The 17,250-nt window shown below is 36.1% G+C and overlaps 1 protein-coding gene across 3 annotated transcripts in view; it reads right to left on the bottom strand.

Annotated features, from left to right (window-relative positions):
• The window catches only part of LOC106058491 (uncharacterized), a 135,006-nt gene that overhangs the window by 36,169 nt on the left and 81,587 nt on the right, over positions 1–17,250 (bottom strand). For all 3 annotated transcript variants that reach the window (XM_056019712.1, XM_056019713.1, XM_056019714.1), the window contains one exon: positions 10,380–10,475. In XM_056019712.1, coding sequence (XP_055875687.1) covers positions 10,380–10,475 — 96 coding nt within the window. The remainder of the gene's footprint in view (positions 1–10,379; positions 10,476–17,250) is intronic.

The following is a 17,250-nucleotide window of genomic DNA, read 5'->3' as shown; positions in this document are numbered from 1 at the left end:
AGGGTGGTTCTGATTTTAGTTTTGGCCCTCAGTCTGGCAATATTTAAGAGTTTGCCATCAAATCTGGAATGGAGATAGATGCCTTCGGTGGATTTGTCAAACGCGTTGTGGATTAGCAGTGAAAACAGTATTCCAAAGAGGCTTGGGGCCAGGACACATCACTGTTTAACTACGTTTTTTATACTGAAACTTTCGGAGCTGGCACCGTTGAATTGCACTGTACCCATCATATTTGGTGGAAAGATACGATTACATTTAGTAGCATGGGTGGATAGCCTACTATCACTAAAATTTTAAAGAGGCCATCTCTGCTGACTAGATCGAAGGCCTTTATCAGGTCAATGAACGTAATATACAGAGGCATCCTTTGTTCTCTGCACTTTTCCTGGAGTTGGCGGATGGAGAAAATCATGTCAATCGTGGATCTCCCTGAGCAAAAGCCGCATTGTGATTCTGGATAGACCCGATCAGCGAGTTTTTGTAGCCTGGCCTGGTAAGTGTCACAGTTTGGATTATCTTTGAAGATACTAGATATCATATTAAATAGACTCTAGATGAAGTGACCAAATATCTTGAATTAATCTTTGCCTCTTTGTTGTATGATGATAATCTTGTAACTGTGATGCCGAGGATTTAGAAGATGTCATCTGATAAAATTAGTTATTTTATGTTTAGATCTAAACATTATCTAGATCTAATATATTCAATGAAGATCCTTTCATTTGAAATACAGAAAACTTTAATATTCAACTTGGAACAGCTAATATACAGTAAATGTGAATAAACTGCATAAAACAATAAAACATGTGAAAGATTTCTAGATCTACTGGATTTCTAAATAATCTACTCTCGAGATGACTCATTGGTACATCTTTGCTGTGTGAGATCTGACTTATCGTACTTATTCTCTCTCCCTCGGGTCTTTGTCGACGCGTATTTTTATACTGTGCGAGATCAGACCTGCAACTGACCTCGACTGTCCTACGGCTGACCTGGGTTCTCTAGCATAAATAGATTAGCCATTCGAGCTATTTTTACAACCAGTCAGATTGCAGATTAAAATCACGCGTTCTACATCTGTCTTATCATACCAACATCTTTAACCAATCCAACTAATCTCTATCATACCTTAAGCGCGTGATCGCTAGATGTTTACAATGTCGTGGACATTTCTAACGACCTAGAATTTCAACTTTTGACCTAAGTCTGTTTTAAGTAATTAACTAAAATGAAATACAGTAAAATGCCTGATATGTGACAGTAAGTATCACACGAGCAAAGACTTTGCCTACAATACTTAGGGGGGAGATTCCCCTGTAATTGCAGTTGCTTCTGTCACCTTTGTTCTTATACAGTGTAACAATTTTAGCATCCCGCAGGTCTTGTGGCACAGCACCTTCTTGCCAACATTTGCAGAGCAGTTCAGGTAGAGGTTGGATTAGTGTAGTTTTGCATTGTTTTAGAAGATCTGGGGGGATACCATTGCATCCGGGTGCTTTGCGGGCAGCCATGCTGTTAATGGCATTGTTGAATTCTGACAGGGTTGGTATTTCGTCTAGTCTTAAGGGCTGAAGAAGAGACTGAGCTTGTTGTGGCATAGAGTTCAGAGTAATGTTCAACCCATCTGTGCATTTGTTGGCATTTGTCCGTGATAATTTCCCCAGTGGTTGATTTAAAAGGTGCTGACTTGTTTTGGGAGGGACCGAGAGCCTTTTTTATTCCTTCATACATCCTTCTTATGTTTCCCACTTGGGCTGAGAGCTGAATATTCTCAATGAGTTTCTTTCAGATTTAACAGGTTGCGTTGGGTAGGTTTTGCCTTGTATGTAGTGAGTGCATCTCTCTTTGCTCTGATGACAGGTGTTCAAATAGCTGATTCAGAGTCAAACCAATCATTTTGTTTTGTAATTTTTCTTCCAAAAATTTTCAGGGAAAACTTTTGTATGGTGGACTAGAGGTTTTCCCATTTTTGTCGCTGTATTTCCACATCTTGCTTACATCCGATTGGGGTCTTCCAATCTGCTTGGTATGGTGGATTTTTTTATGGAGAAGATTGATCTTACAACATACCAAGGAGTGATCTGTGTCACAGTCTGCACTTGATAGAACCTGGTAAGCTTGACAAATTTTAAGCACTTTTGTTATACCATGATTAGGTCTAGTTGGTGCCAGTGTTTGGAGCGAGGATGCCGCCAAGATACTCTGTGCTGTGGTTTAGTCTTGAAATAGATATTAGTGACACAGAGGGAGTGTAGTGAGCAAACCTCAAGGAGCCTTTGTCCATTTTCATTTACTTTTCCGACACCAAAACGCCCAATACAGCTGTTCCATGCAGAGTTGTCAGATCCAACGCTTGCATTGAGGTGCCGAGGACGATAACATGTTCCGTATTTGGGATTTCGCTGAGAGCAGACGAAAGGTTGTCATAGATCATGTCTTTGGCCTCTGGTGTGGAACTCAAAATAAGAGCGTAGACACTTATCAAAGTCACGTGTCCAATAGATGTGTTAAGGCGTAGTGATAGGAGTCCCGTTGCACTTCAGCTCTACTGTGTTCAGCAGTGTGTTCTTAACTGCAAAACCAACGCCATGCTCCCTTACTTCACTTTCGGCTTTGCCTTGCCAGAAGAAGGAGTAGTCTTTTTCTTTGATTGAACCAGAGTCAGCTAAACGAGTTTCCTGGGGGGCGGCAATGTCTGCTTCGAGCCTGGACAGTTCATCGTTTATTATTATTATTATTAAAGCAAGGTGGATATCAACAACCATCAATACATTCCGCTTTCTCCTCCTCTCTTCCATTCAGTTTCAGTTTCTTTATAGTGCGCTGGTGCGCAGCCATAGAACCACTACAGAACATGGTTATTACAATATAATGCAGATATATTATGTTAATTTATGTTAATTATCACACTAAATATACCATCCTTCACCTAGAAGAGAGAGTTACGCGCTCTTGTCAAGATGGCTGCCTTTTGTATTCAATTATCAAAAAAGAGTTAAACTTCTTGCTTTCTTTTTTTTTTTTATTAAAATCATATCCAAATTCATTAAAAAGCTAGTTAACTAAGAAACTAAATCTATACTATAAAGTAGAATGTAAGGCGTATGTATGCGCCGAAAAGAAATCAAAACCGTTTGACCAATCTTGATAAAACTTGGCAGAAATGTTCCTTGGGTGCTAACTTGAACCGCGACGTATGTTTAGTAGCCCTAAAACAAACTTAAGACCCTATAAAAAAAAGTTGCCCTACTCTATAAAAGTATTGTATCTTATAAATCTAAGTCACAAAGCCATGCCTACATGATGAGACAAGACGAAGAGATCACGCATGCGCAGAGATAAAAATTAGCTCTCATTCAAAAAAACATAATGTTTTACTTTTACACATGAACATACATATTAGTGTCTATTATTTCATTGTTTAAAGAAAATTAACCTTCAAATTTGAGTTAACAAAACATTTTTTACATATAAAATCGTTAGCTCTAAATGTAAATAGCTTTAAACGTCTTGATATACTTTTCCGTAACCTGCAGCTCCATTACATGAACCGCGTAGTGATACAAATGAAATGAACGTCAGAGGTCATAATATCGTGCATTATAAAGCATATTATTAAACTAATAAACTACTTACATAATACAATTTACTTTCCAATGTGTTTTTTTAAGCATTGAAGCCTACAGTTACAGATTCGGTTTTAATTTGAAGTCTTTAATTTCAATTCAATTTTTTCTTTCAGATTTACTTATGCGCATTTAGACCTCTTAACATTGCTACATATATACAAAAAAAATTTCATTCAACATGTCGTCATAGATAGTGTGTAGCTAGATTTAGGTCAACACAAGCCATTTACTAGGCTCAAAGTCTTTAGTTATTGACTAGACTACTATGACATTCAAGTTTGTTTTAGATTTTAGATCCATATCTACATTAAATTAAACTAACAATGTTATTTTAACAATTACATTCACGCGTTCGCTTTAATTATAAAATATATTTGACATCTTGATATAGTGCACTTATAGATATAAATTAATTTACTATTTTTTTCCTTTAATTAATAAAACTTCATATTTTTTAGTCTAGGATTACTTTGTCTCACTGAATAGTTAGTTCTACAACTGAATATGGTAAGCTCTTATGGTCGAGCGCGTCGCTTTTTTGTTTGTAATTCATTTCTTTTTAGGTTTTGACAAAACTCGACGTTTTGGGACTGTCCAATTTTAGTAAGTTCCTGTATTTTTGTTCCGTTTTTCCAAAGCAGATGGCAGTTTTTTAGATTCTCGGTAACCATGTATAGAAAGCTATTGTTTTAACCTCTCCCGGCAATTCACACCCATATAAGGGATGAAGGCTATATTATGAGCCCATTTGATCGTAGGCTGATGGGCATATGAAAATAAGCTTCCACTCATCTTTAGAAAGACATTCCAATCACATTTATACTGTTAGATGTCAAAGAAAATTTTAAAAAGGTGTCCAACGAATAATAATGAATTTAACTCATTCTCCTTCTTTGGACACGACAAAATCGTAATAAGAAATATTATTGGGATTAATAAAATCTATGATTTGTTCAATGAATAAACATGACATAGATCGAGTTATCTAGAATATATAATTTATGAATGAAATAAAAAAAAAGTGCGGGCTGCTCATTTGAAGCCAGAGACCATCTTATCTTATATAATACAGACGTTACTTCAAAACAGAAAATGATTACGTCCTATGCGTCATGCATTTAGTCATGCATATTAACCAATGACTTAAATTCTGCCAAGTCAATGGTTTTACTGGCTTGCTCAGGCAACCCTTTCCATGCTCTAATAGCACTAGGGAAGAAGGAGTATTTGTAAAAATTTGTCCTAGCATTTATAACGAGGAATGGGCCTATATCTTTGTGTCTTTCTGAGTATTTTATTAAATTTTGTTTTTGTATTTGAAGATTATGGTTCAGTGTTTTTTTGTATGTATAATTGCTACTTTACTTTTGAGTCTTCTGTCCTTAAGTCTTTCTAAATTTAGTGATTTTACTAAAGGTGTTACTCTAGTCAACTGTGAATATTCGATTGTTATGAATCTCACTGCTCTATTTTGTGTCTGTTCCAGTTTTTTAATGTTTTCTTCAGTTATGATCTCATTTAGCCGTTTCTCTATCTCTTCTATACAAATTACGTAACACACAATGGCTATCACGTGATATGTTTTTTTCCGTTGTTTTATCAATATTACGATTGGTGAATGAGGTCCATTAGAAACAGCCTAAATAAATACTTAATACTCTTAATATTAATAGCAGGAGATGTAGAATCAAACACAGGACCTAGATCTAAAGATGTAGACCTATGCAACATCTGTAAAAAACAGTATACACCTTGAAACAGAAAGACATTCAATGTGACGCCTGTGATGAATGCTACCACTCGTGTCTCCATATGAATATACATGTGTATTATGCACGGGCCTAGCCAGGGGGGTAGGGTTCGACCCCCCCTCCCGAAATGAAATCCCCCCCTGCAGGGGGGAGGGTGGAGATCGGAATTTAGTGACTGATTTTTTGCTTTGATTCTGTTTATTTTAGGTGAGGTTTTAATACTAAACCATCACTTGCCCCAGCGCAGCCAAGGGGTTTTGAGTTAAAAATCCCCTACAAGGGAGTTTTGCAGTCAAATCCCCATCTTCTACAAAACAAAACCAAAAAAAAAATGCAAAGACAATCTCCTAATTCCAAGAGCATATTTAAGGAAGATTTTGATTTTAAACTCCCCTCCGAAATTTACGATAAAACCCCCTCTTCAATATAAGACTATCAATACATCTGTCTACAAATTCTATGAGCGTAGCCGAAAGGGATTTTGTGTTTAAAACCCCATCCACGGGGGCATGTAAAAAATTATGTTTTTTTAATAAAAAATATTTCTTTGGATGTATAACTCGGTAGGAATACTTCAACCCCTGTGTCACAGCCCTAAAGCTTGTTGACAGTGCCACTCATTTTTATCACAGCATTATTATTATTTCATCCCAATTATTTGAGGAAAGATAAACAGTCCTAGTACGGAGCTGGTCATTGGCGCTAGGTGTCACCGTCTGGGTATTGTCCGGCAAACTTCGCCACCCTGCACTTCCGGATATACTTCATTCTCTGTGGTACTCTTTTCTCCACCCCTACCCACGTCTCTTTTTGATCAATAAGATAATCCGTGTCAACACGCCTCTTGACAATCCTAAGTGCGACTCTAAATACTTTCAAGTCAAATCCTCGCTGTCCCTCTTTTCCGCCTCTCTCTTCCAGACCTTTATAAGCTAGACTTAAACCAGACCTTTATAAGCTAGACTTAAACAGGAATCGACACATTTCGTAATTTCTCCAGCTCGCTGACAGTCAAGACCCCCTTTCTATTATTCCTCCTCCTTATTTCTAGTGGAACACCTAGTGGTATGCCGAACTCATTTGCAGTTCCATCGTAATTAGTTTTGTGTGTCGAAGAAACATAATTATTTCATGTGTACAAATTTAATTGCTTTAACTTATGTCTACCATGTGTTAATATTATTATCTCTACATTGCCGTGAATTGATCATTGTCGCACCCTTGTGTCTATTTGTACATCTTTTTTATTTCCTTTATTTCCTCTATCTCTGCTGATCGCCTTGATGATCGTATTGACACTGTACTTAGAAAAGAGTATTAAATTATCTTCCCTTATCCATTTTGCTCAGACGAGACTTACGCCCCTTGAACGGGCATTAAGTTACATTAAGTTTCGTCCCATTGTTTTTGGCCGACGGACATTTGTAAACAATGCCGTCATGGTCTCTGACCACAATCTATTGGCATTGCGCATGTTTAATTAAGATTGTTATCTCTTTTACTTTGCTCTTATAATTCAGTATCGTTACTATCAGCTATTTATTCAAGCTATTCCATTTGTCATCATCTCCCCATTGTACCCAAAAGCAATTTGACCTTGCTGACGAATGCACCTACGTTGATGGCATTGCTAGATGCATGAGAGACATGTCCTAATTTGTCTATATATATCCGCAGCCTTCCTCGGGTGTCCACCTATTGGATAATACATACCTATTGGACACTACGTGTCTATTTGATGCCACGTGCCTATGCGAAAATTTATAGCACTTGCCTACTCAATCGCAACTTACTAAACTGATCTCATTTACAACACTGCCCTCGATAGATCAACTCTGCCTGCGGTACTATTCGTGCCCACGATAGCCGGTTACACGCCCTTTTTGCCAAACAACCGACCCCAGGGACTTTGGATTGAGACTCCACAAGTACCGAGTCACCGGCCACCCTCTACCCACTAGATCGCCACCTCCAGCTGATAGACCTCCAACTACGGGCACAGCCAGCTACAACGTCTACAGGACACTCAAATAAGTTCGAGGACAAAGAGACACATACACTCTCTCATAACTTGCAAAAACTTGCAAAGGGAGATGATTAAATATTACTAAGAGATAAGATACAAACTCCTTCCCCCTTTTAATTCTTCTATATAATTTGTGTAAATAAATATCTAGTAAATCATTAATTATTGTATCTTTCTTCATTGTCTGGTTCCGAGCCTGTTTCCGATATATCGTTGATAACCCAGCGTGTTGCTAATTCAAATAAGCATCCCCTAGACACCAAACAAGCCACACCTACAAGCAACACACGAGGGTCGTTACACCATGTTTAGCCTGAGTTACTCGTTCCATGTTCTATGAGACTTTCACTATCTCTAGTTTTAGAGTTGAAATTGAGTTTTGTGTTTATTTGTTTTTCGGGTGCCAGTGTCGGGATGTATTATTGAACTCGATTCTTTGCAAGTATTGGAGTTTATTATCTTCTCAGAAGTATCTACTACAGTCTTGAGTGTCTTTGTCAGATTGTCGATCGTCAACGACGTGAGTATCAGTGCCCGTTACAGTTGGGGATCAGTTGAGGTCTTACTTTATCTTAGCCGATGTTTTCAGTAGTGTGACATCATCAGTCAGCGCCTGGTTTACTATGAGCACCGAGGTGCACCGGATAGTCGCTCCGGCCTCGGACGAATATTCGGTCATTTTTTCACTATTCGGCCATATTCGGCTTGGGCCGAATATCATTGAGGAATAGTTAAGCCGGATAGTAAAAACTACAGCGTTGACACTGTCTAGAGGTCACGTCTTATGAAAGAACTGTGTTTGTTTACTTTATTAAGGAGCTGGACAACAAGCCACATCACTACACGGTTGACCGGGTAATGAGTTCATGTGTTTACTTAGTGATGTCTCAATTAGGGTGCTGGATATACAAGTCACATCTCTACAAGGTTACCAAGAATGCTTACTAGGAGATAAATTTCAATAAGAAGGCTTGACATAAAGCACACCCCCACAAGAGTGATTGTTTGCAACCCTAAAATCAAGAGTATATTATTACATTTGATATCTTAGTAAGCAAGTAACTAATTTTAAAGTAGAAAGGGAGGGCTCAACACCCCCAAATCCTTATTTGTTTAGTTCATGGCACTTAATGCATTGATAGACATAGATCATTTTTAAGCCAGAATGGATTAACGCAAATTGTTAAGACATATAGACACTGTCTAGAGGTCACTAGATGACACTAAGTTTGTTTACTTGGAGAGAAATGTCAATTAGGACGCTGAACCAGTGTGTCATGGAAAAGATTGTTCAGCGTCACTGGACAAATTATGAATCACTATCGTGCAAAACTTATATACGACAATGCTGAAAAAACAATTTTTCTGAACTATAATTCAGGTTTGATGTAACAACTAATGAATTCTGTTGAAACTTAGATCGTGTCATATACATTCATTTTATTTTGTTGTGCTTTAATGTTTTCACTTTTAAAGGATGTGTATATTATTATTATATTATTATATTAAATGAGCATTATGCATTTTTGTGCAAATAACTACCACAGTTACTTTTCCTAATGTGTTATGTATGTCTTCATTTAATAACCATATTCTTCATCATTTAAGAGTGTCAAGTAACTCCTCGTTTTTACTGGTATTAATTAAGTTATATACTTAGTCACTATCAGTATCAGGCGGCCCAGACCAAAGGAGGTTTGTGGCCTTTAAAACACGAGCATAATGACCAATTGAAGGTCTCCAATACATAAACACAAATATCTACCCATTTTACAACCCAGATTCTACTATACCTTTGAGAGATTTTAATTATATAATCCAAATTGCAATTTACCTTTCAAAAAATTAACATTAGTTAAATATACTTTTACATATTCTACATTTCCCATCCCACATACGACTTTACGATTGGTGGCCTAATGCAGAAACACACACCATCTCATATGTTACAAATATTAGTTTTAATTAGCATATCTGTTAATAAATTTTGTTAACTTTAATTTATCAATCAGTAATAGAGTTTAAAACAAGAAGGTAAATAAAAGAAAAAAAAAGTTAAAAGAATATAGGTATGTTTTTTCGAAGATTTGCAAAAACTTCAGTAAAATGAGCTGTTTAAGTCATGTAGGTATCCGGTATCGGCCAAATGTCAAATTTTACTGTCCGGTCATTTCCGGCTCTGGCCGAATATCAAAAAGTTCTATCCGGTGAGTATGAACTCATGTTGACAAATGTGTAGAGCAGTAACACGGTGCTTATGTTTGTTTATTAAACTTAGATGTATATACCATCGATTCATCATTCTTCCATTTTTCATTAGTACATATCTCTACGAGCATATAAGTATGATATAAGTATCATATACATACATTCAACAGTTTTGTTATTTAAATCATCCACATAGTTGGTTACTCTATGTACGAAGTGTGTGAATGATGTTTTTGTCAGGCTGAACATCGGGACCTTAATTTTGTTACTTATTGAACAACCTAAATAAATCGTCACCCTGACAAAAAAGTACTAGAGATAGATCTATAAAATATACTTCTGGTTTAGGCAAAGTAATAGTTACTAAGATTGTCTGATACATGTATTCTGCAATTTATTCTAGATCTTAGATTTTAAGAGACTAATAGATTTAATTACTAAACTAGATCTAGTCTTAGAAGGCTAGAATAAATACTAATAAATATACCATTGTAAACTAGCTTTCCCCTTAATTTCTTTTGAATAAAAATAATCAGGAACATCATATAAATGACAAGGGCGAGAAAACTAAGTAGCCTTTGCACCTAAACTTTGCTAACCGTAAAATAGGGTGAAACATTTTTTTTTTTATGTTTTCAATATTAACGTGAGAAACGGAATGGTGCATATGACAGAAAGACCACACAATTTAAAAGTGCTTTTTTTCCCCTTACGCTCAATGAGACAACAACAAAAATTAATCTTTACATGATTTTTATGAATTACCTTTATAACACTCTCCATTGAAGTGACACCTTTGATCAGTGCAATCTTGGCTACATATTTTGGAACAAGTTATGCCATACTTAGGGGGAGAACATTCTGTAGATACAGGACATGATATTAGTTTGAAAATATTATTTAAAATATTTTCCATTTAATTCCGGTTTAGGTGTGACTGTTTTGAAAAGCTAACAAGCTTACAAAAAGAGTTTGTGTTATCACACACACTTAGAAGCGGAACTGCTCAATAAGCACATGAACACGGACTATTGAAGCCATAGTTTGAACTGTCTAGAGCAGTGTTTCCCAAACCTTCTCCTTAAAGAAACAATTCGCAATTTCAGAGTATTTAGTGGAGCACATATTTTTTAGACAGGTTAATTCACGTGGTAGCCTTATAGTTCAAATATTCCAGTAGTTCTTGGAATACGTATTCAGTTTTCGCGGAACACTAGGGTTCCGCGGAACACAGTTTGGGGAACACTGGTCTAAAGTAATAAAATCATTACTAGCTGGATCGAGTTCGGAAGATAAAAGAACATGGCCGAATAGATTGATCGACATCTTTATATCATTGATAACAATAACTCCATATCGCAACTTAAATTTATTTAGTCTTAAAATTATTAAATGCTCATTATCTTATAATTTAGCAAGATTACAAAGAGAGTTTGTGTTATCACACAAACTTGGAAGCGGCCTCCGCTTTTTGCAAGAAATGTCATAAAAGTCAGAAGAACGATTTTAAATAATCGTTTAGCGTTAATATTTTTCATTAAAAATACGGAACAATACGATAGACAATGATATTTACCTACGTTTTGATAAGAAAATTAAATCTGATATAAGTCAGGAGTGTGATTTCAATCAATCATGTGGTTTTAATGTGTTTTTTACTTTAAAATATAAAACAGCCTATTATCGATATTGCGATTTTTAAATCTTATTACATTTAATTTATGCCAAAAATAAAAAAATAACTTTTCAATACATTTTCTTTCTTTTTTTGTGTATAAACATGACAAGCGAACAGACGGACAGACAAAACAAACAAAAGTAATAGCGCTAAGCATGGGCATAGCCAGGATTTTTTTCTTGGGGGAGGGTTTTGGGGGGATTTTCCCACCCCTCTCCCCTTGGCGAAAAAAAAATATTTATATGTATGTATGTGTGTGTGTACATACTCTTTATTACATTCTGACCCTTCATTCTTTCGTAAGACGTGTATTGTACCCTCTGAATAGGTTCTTCCTGGAGTTAGTGGAAAATTTTAGACTCCCCGCCATAGCCAGCAAGGGTGTCTGGGGGAGCGCTAAGAGCTCCTCCAGCGCGGGGCGCCGCAAAGCACTATTTCTGGTATTGAAAGCCAACAAAATGCATATTCTGAGGTATCTACAGTGCATTTTCCTGATATTAAAAAGTTTTATTTCAAAAACCTAATGTGCTATTCTTATTGACTTAGACACTCCCGCGACGTTCGGCGCATTTGCAGTTGTTTCCACAAAAATCTGTCACTGGTAATGCCTGAAGCCTCTTCCCACCTGCTTTGAGGACCTCCATGAATGTGTGGCGTCAAGTTGTACTAGGATGTCATTGCAACTCTTTTTATACGTAATTCATTTTGTCCCGCAAACCTCATGCGACGCTCTGTCACAATTCTTTCTAAGGGGTCGACTCCCAGTTCGGTATAGGATTTCCTTGATTTAGACCCGATCTCTATAACTGACTCCTAAAATCTGTCTTAGCCATCTTTGTTGAGCCACATTTAGTGTTTTTCAATTTCGGCAGATGACTTTATTAATGGAGCCTCGACAGTGGTAGAATACCTATCTTGAATACTCTCTTGAAATCAGGTGGGTGTAGTTTGCTTTAGGTTTTATATCGAAAAGGGAAGTTTTATCGTCAAAATCATCTGTTTGGGATTTTAAACTAAAAAATCTCTGGAGCCCATTTAGCTGCGGTCATCTGTAGGAGAGGGGTTTAAACTCAAAACCCCCATTGGCTTGGCTACGCTCAAATAATTTTAGTGTGTAATTTGCTTTTTTTATATTGAAGATGTATTTTTTAGCATCAAACCCCTCTGAAGGGGGGTTTAAATTCAAAACCCCTTTGACTACACTCATAGCATTTTGAGTGTATAATTTGCTTTGTTTTTAATATTAGAGAGGTATTTTTTTACCTTCAAACATCGCTGAAGGGGGGGTTAAACTCCAAACTGAGTCAAAAACAATTTAGCTAAGCTCATAACATTTTGAGTGCGTAATTTTTCTTTTTTTTTTATATTGAAGAGGTAATTTTTAGCATCAAACCCTACTGAAGAGTGGGGGGGGGGGAGGGGGTTAAACTCTAAACCTCTTTAGCTTTAGCTTTTTTTCTATTGTTTATTGTAAATTTTGGAGGGGGGGGGGGGTTTAAAATCAAAATCTTCTTTAACTGTACTCTTGGAAATTGGGGAATGTCATTTGCATTTTTTTTTTTTTTGCTTTGTTTTATAGAAGAGGGAGATTTAACTGAAAAAAAACACTGGTAGTGGGTTTTAAACTCAAAACCCCCTGGTAGGGGTTTTTAAACAAAAAACCCCAGGTAGGGGGTTTAAAACTCAAACCCTCCTGGTAGGAGGTTTTAAACTCAAAACCCCCTGGTAGGGGGTTTAAATTCAAAACCCCCTTGGCTGTGCTGGGGCAAGTGATAGTATTAAAATCTCACCTAAAATAAACAAAAATCAAAGCAAAAAATTAGTCAATAAATTCCGCTGTGGAGGGGGGGGGGGTCATTTCGGGGGAGGGGGAGTTGAACCCCAAACCCCCCTGGCTACGCCCATGGCGCTAAGTAATAGTACAGTGGCAGCTAAAAAAAAACACCACCACCAAAAAAAAAGATCATTTAAGGCTTTCTGGGTAGTAATATTATATACGAAGGCCGCGGACGATACGCCACTGCACGAATATCTATGTATAAAAAGTCGATTGTGACATTTAAATATAAAGTGCATTCGTTACATTAATAAACAATAATAAATGTTTTCTGTTCACTTTTATTTGATTTTGTATCAGGAAGCACTAATTAATATAAATATTAAATGTTTAAAATTTTTCTCACATTTTATAAAGATATTTGAATAAAAGCTATTAAATGTTCCCCAAAAATGTCTTTCTTTGTTAACTTAATTAAGGCTTGCCTTCGAGTCGGAAGATAATGAAGATAATGAAGAATCATAACAGTGTTGAACAATGATAAATATTGCATTTTCTCCAGCCTGCGCTCAGTATTGGTAATTGGCTTGAGTAGGCTTTTACCACTCTTTACACTAAATGTAATTCACCGTGGCAAGTGTGAGACGATTAACAGCAAATAGTCGTAGCTCTCATTTCCGAGTTTTTATCTCCCTGACCGGTTGCTGACCAAGGTTACAAAGCCTAGTTTGCTCAAAGGTAAATTGTTTAACATTTACTCATTTATACTCGTTTTAAATGTGTATATTCTTGGGCAATACTTCTCAGTCTCACTGTGGAAACGGCTGTTAGAGGAGATGATTAGGCTAGTAGGATAACTAAAATAAACCCTATTGGGGGCCTAAGGACCGAGTTCATTGCACTGGCGGGTATGTAAGAAAGCCCCCCCTCCCAAATATCAATATGCATACACCGTTGGGCCATGGCGGACACCTCCACGACTGACGTGGTAAGGAGAAGGAAAATGGAGGAGTTTCCCCTGTATGCTCTGCCTTTGGCCTCGCTTTTAATCCAAGCGTCCTGGGATACGAGCCATCGGTAATAGGGATGCAATAATTTACATATGCTGGGATCTTGCCCAGAAAGACGTTTATTCAGAAGGCAGACAAGCCTTCGGATGCCCAGAATTCAAGAGTCCCAGAACCAACTCTTTCAATAACTACGAAGAAGAATAAAAAATATGTATATTTTAATGAAGTATTTTCATTTTCATCATTGAAGGTGAATAAGGGTTTCTTTTTTTTTTCTTATCTTATAGCTTCTGGTAGGTTGGCAGCTGGACTCTCAGCTGGTGTCTCTAGCTTGTAGGAGACTGTTAAGATAGATATTTGAAATGAAATGACAACACTTTCATAAAAGAAACAAATGACAAGCTTCTTTAATCAGCCATCTTGGCTCACAAAATAGTGTCCCTTATGAATGGGCTTAACTCTTCCTACTATATATAATATACCTAAATAAGCCATATTTCGTGAATTAAAGAAAAAGGCTTAGCATTCCATCTCCTCCTAAAAAAATAGGATTTTTTTTTAAAGAATACAATCAAATCAAAACTACTTACAACATAGTAAATATGTGCAGTTCTTCTTAAACTTAGTCCCTATATCTTGAGGGTTTCTGGAGAGTAGCTCTTCGTCGCAGAGAGTACTGATGAGTGTCTTCGGTGTTTCATGGACTGTTGCTACACTCAGTCTTGAAAATGTCAACACACTCACTTTCTCTGTCTGGAGAAATGTCTATGTTTTTAGAGGTGTCTGGTCGGATGTGTCTTCTATTCCTTTGGTACTTGAAACCATTGTCCCTTGTATGATGTATGCACGTTTATTAACCTGCTTACATACTCTACTTTGTCTTCATGTTGAATCAAAAGAATAGGTAGAATACTTTCTGTCCAATGTTTAAAAGGTTCATATCTCGAGCTGTTTTGTTATAGTGTCTTCTTACACTTTGCTGACGCTTCTCTCGTTTGACTGTGGCTTCTTGTTGAGAAACTCTTGCAGGATGCTCTTCTGGTAATAGCGTCCTTGTTGTCCTTCCGAATAACATCTAAACCGGCTTTAAAGTTGATGTCTTGCCTGGGTGTGTTTCTGTACTCTAATAGGGCTTCATAAGCATCTGATTTACTCTGATGGATTTTTTTCATCAAATCTTTAATATTCTCACTGATACCTTATTATATCTTCTTATCTTATATTATACACACGTTACTTAAAAAAGAAGATGATTACGTCCTACGCGTCATGCATCCAGTCATGCATATTATCCAATGACTAAAATTTGGTTTTCCTGACTGGCTCAGGCAACCCATTATATGCTCTAATAGCACCAGGGAAGAAGGAGCATTTGTACATATTTGTCCTAGCATATGGAACGAAGAATGTGCATTATTTTTCTGTCTTTTTGAGTATTTTATTAGGTTTTGTTTTTGTATTCGAAGAATATTGTTCAATGTTTTGTGTATAATTGTTTCTTTTTTTTTAGTCTTCTGTCCTGAAGTCTTTCTAAATTTAGTGATTTTACTAAAAGTGTTACTCTAGTCAAATGTGAATATTTGTTTGTTATGAATCGCACTGCTCTATTTTGTGTCTGTTCCAGTTTCTTAATGTTTTCTTGAGTTTAGGGGTCCCAAACAGAGGATGCATATTCTAGTATTGGCCTAACTAAGGTTAAATAACATTTTAGTTTTATGTTCTTATTTGATTTATAAAAATTTAAAAAAATAAACCCTAGTGCATTGTTTTGATTTTTCATTAATATATGGATTCCATAACAGTTTTCCATTTATTATAATACCTAGGTATTTAGCGTTTTTTAGTCTATGTTACTGGTTTATCATGAATAAGAGAAGTGAAATTTATTTGTTTTAGTTTTTTTTTTGTTACTCTTAATAACTGACATTTTTCTGGGTGGAAAGACATGCTCGAATTTGATTCCCATTTCTGTAATTAATCTAATTCTCTTTGTAAAATGTCCGTATCTTGTGTTGTTTTTTATTAGCGGCCCCCGTAAGAGGAAAAGCTGCAATTAGGTTTGTGCAAAATGTTCGTCTGTCCATCTGTCACATTCAGATCTAGAAAACTAGAAGAGAAATGAATATTTTTTTACCATGCGATGCGGCTTGAAAAGTTTAGGTTTTCTAAAATCAAACCATTTAGTTTATAAAATTAATTATGCAAGAGATTTTTTCATAAAAATACACCAATTCTAAAACTATTACGTAAATGTAAGGGAGGACATGTTCTAATATGTTAATAAAGAAAGATAATTGATATGTGTATTTTCAGTATCAGTCACGGCCTAGTTCTTGTTGTAGGCGTGATGACGCGAACATTTAGAATCATTAATAAACGCTCTTGTAGCAGACATAATTTTATTCACACAATAATATAATTCATAAAAGATATTGGCGACTTCAGCCATCACACAAATTACATCCAAGGAAATAAATCCCGAATTAAAATCAATTATAATAACTTCAATACTTATACATAACTCTGCTGTCAAAAATATCCATAGCACTCCTCTCTCTACGCTTAACTGAGGTGTCCACCTCGTGTTCAGTCCCCGACCAGGAGAAAAATCTCGTGCAGTTAGCACGGAATAGTTCAGTGACTACTAGTCACCAAATATTACAGGGGTTCTAAAACTGATACATGACAGTATCACTAAGCCAAATATATTTATAAAATGTGCAAGAAATTTCACAACAAATATAAATATTTGTTAAAGGTGTTTTTACTGGTCATCTAGCTGTAACAATTGAAAGAAAACTTTGATGTTTGTTTATAAAGGCTAAGAATGCACTTTGTATGAAAATATCACGAAAATGTTTAAAAATGGACTTTTTATGCAGCGACTTTGGTGCAGTAGCGTGACAAGCATAGTCTATCAGTTACCTCAAAATTTTAAAAATAATCAGATTTGTTTTTTGTTTAGTGCCCCCATCAGCATAAAAGAGGTTTATTTTTGTGCATTTGTCTGTCGGTCAGTCTGTCCGTCAAGTTTAGATAAAAAAATTCTAAAAGCTATTGAAAATCTAAATTTACCCTTTAATATACTGTAAAAATGTTCCGGATATAGTTTTATAAAAATGAACTATATCAAATGATTGTTTGAAATCGCATACATGACTAATATTACAC

The sequence above is a fragment of the Biomphalaria glabrata genome, chromosome 2, assembly GCF_947242115.1.
Source record: "Biomphalaria glabrata chromosome 2, xgBioGlab47.1, whole genome shotgun sequence".
Taxonomy (NCBI): Eukaryota; Metazoa; Mollusca; class Gastropoda; family Planorbidae; genus Biomphalaria; species Biomphalaria glabrata.
The sequence above is the reverse complement of the archived record's forward strand: the minus strand, read 5'-3'. Positions and strand labels throughout refer to the sequence as shown.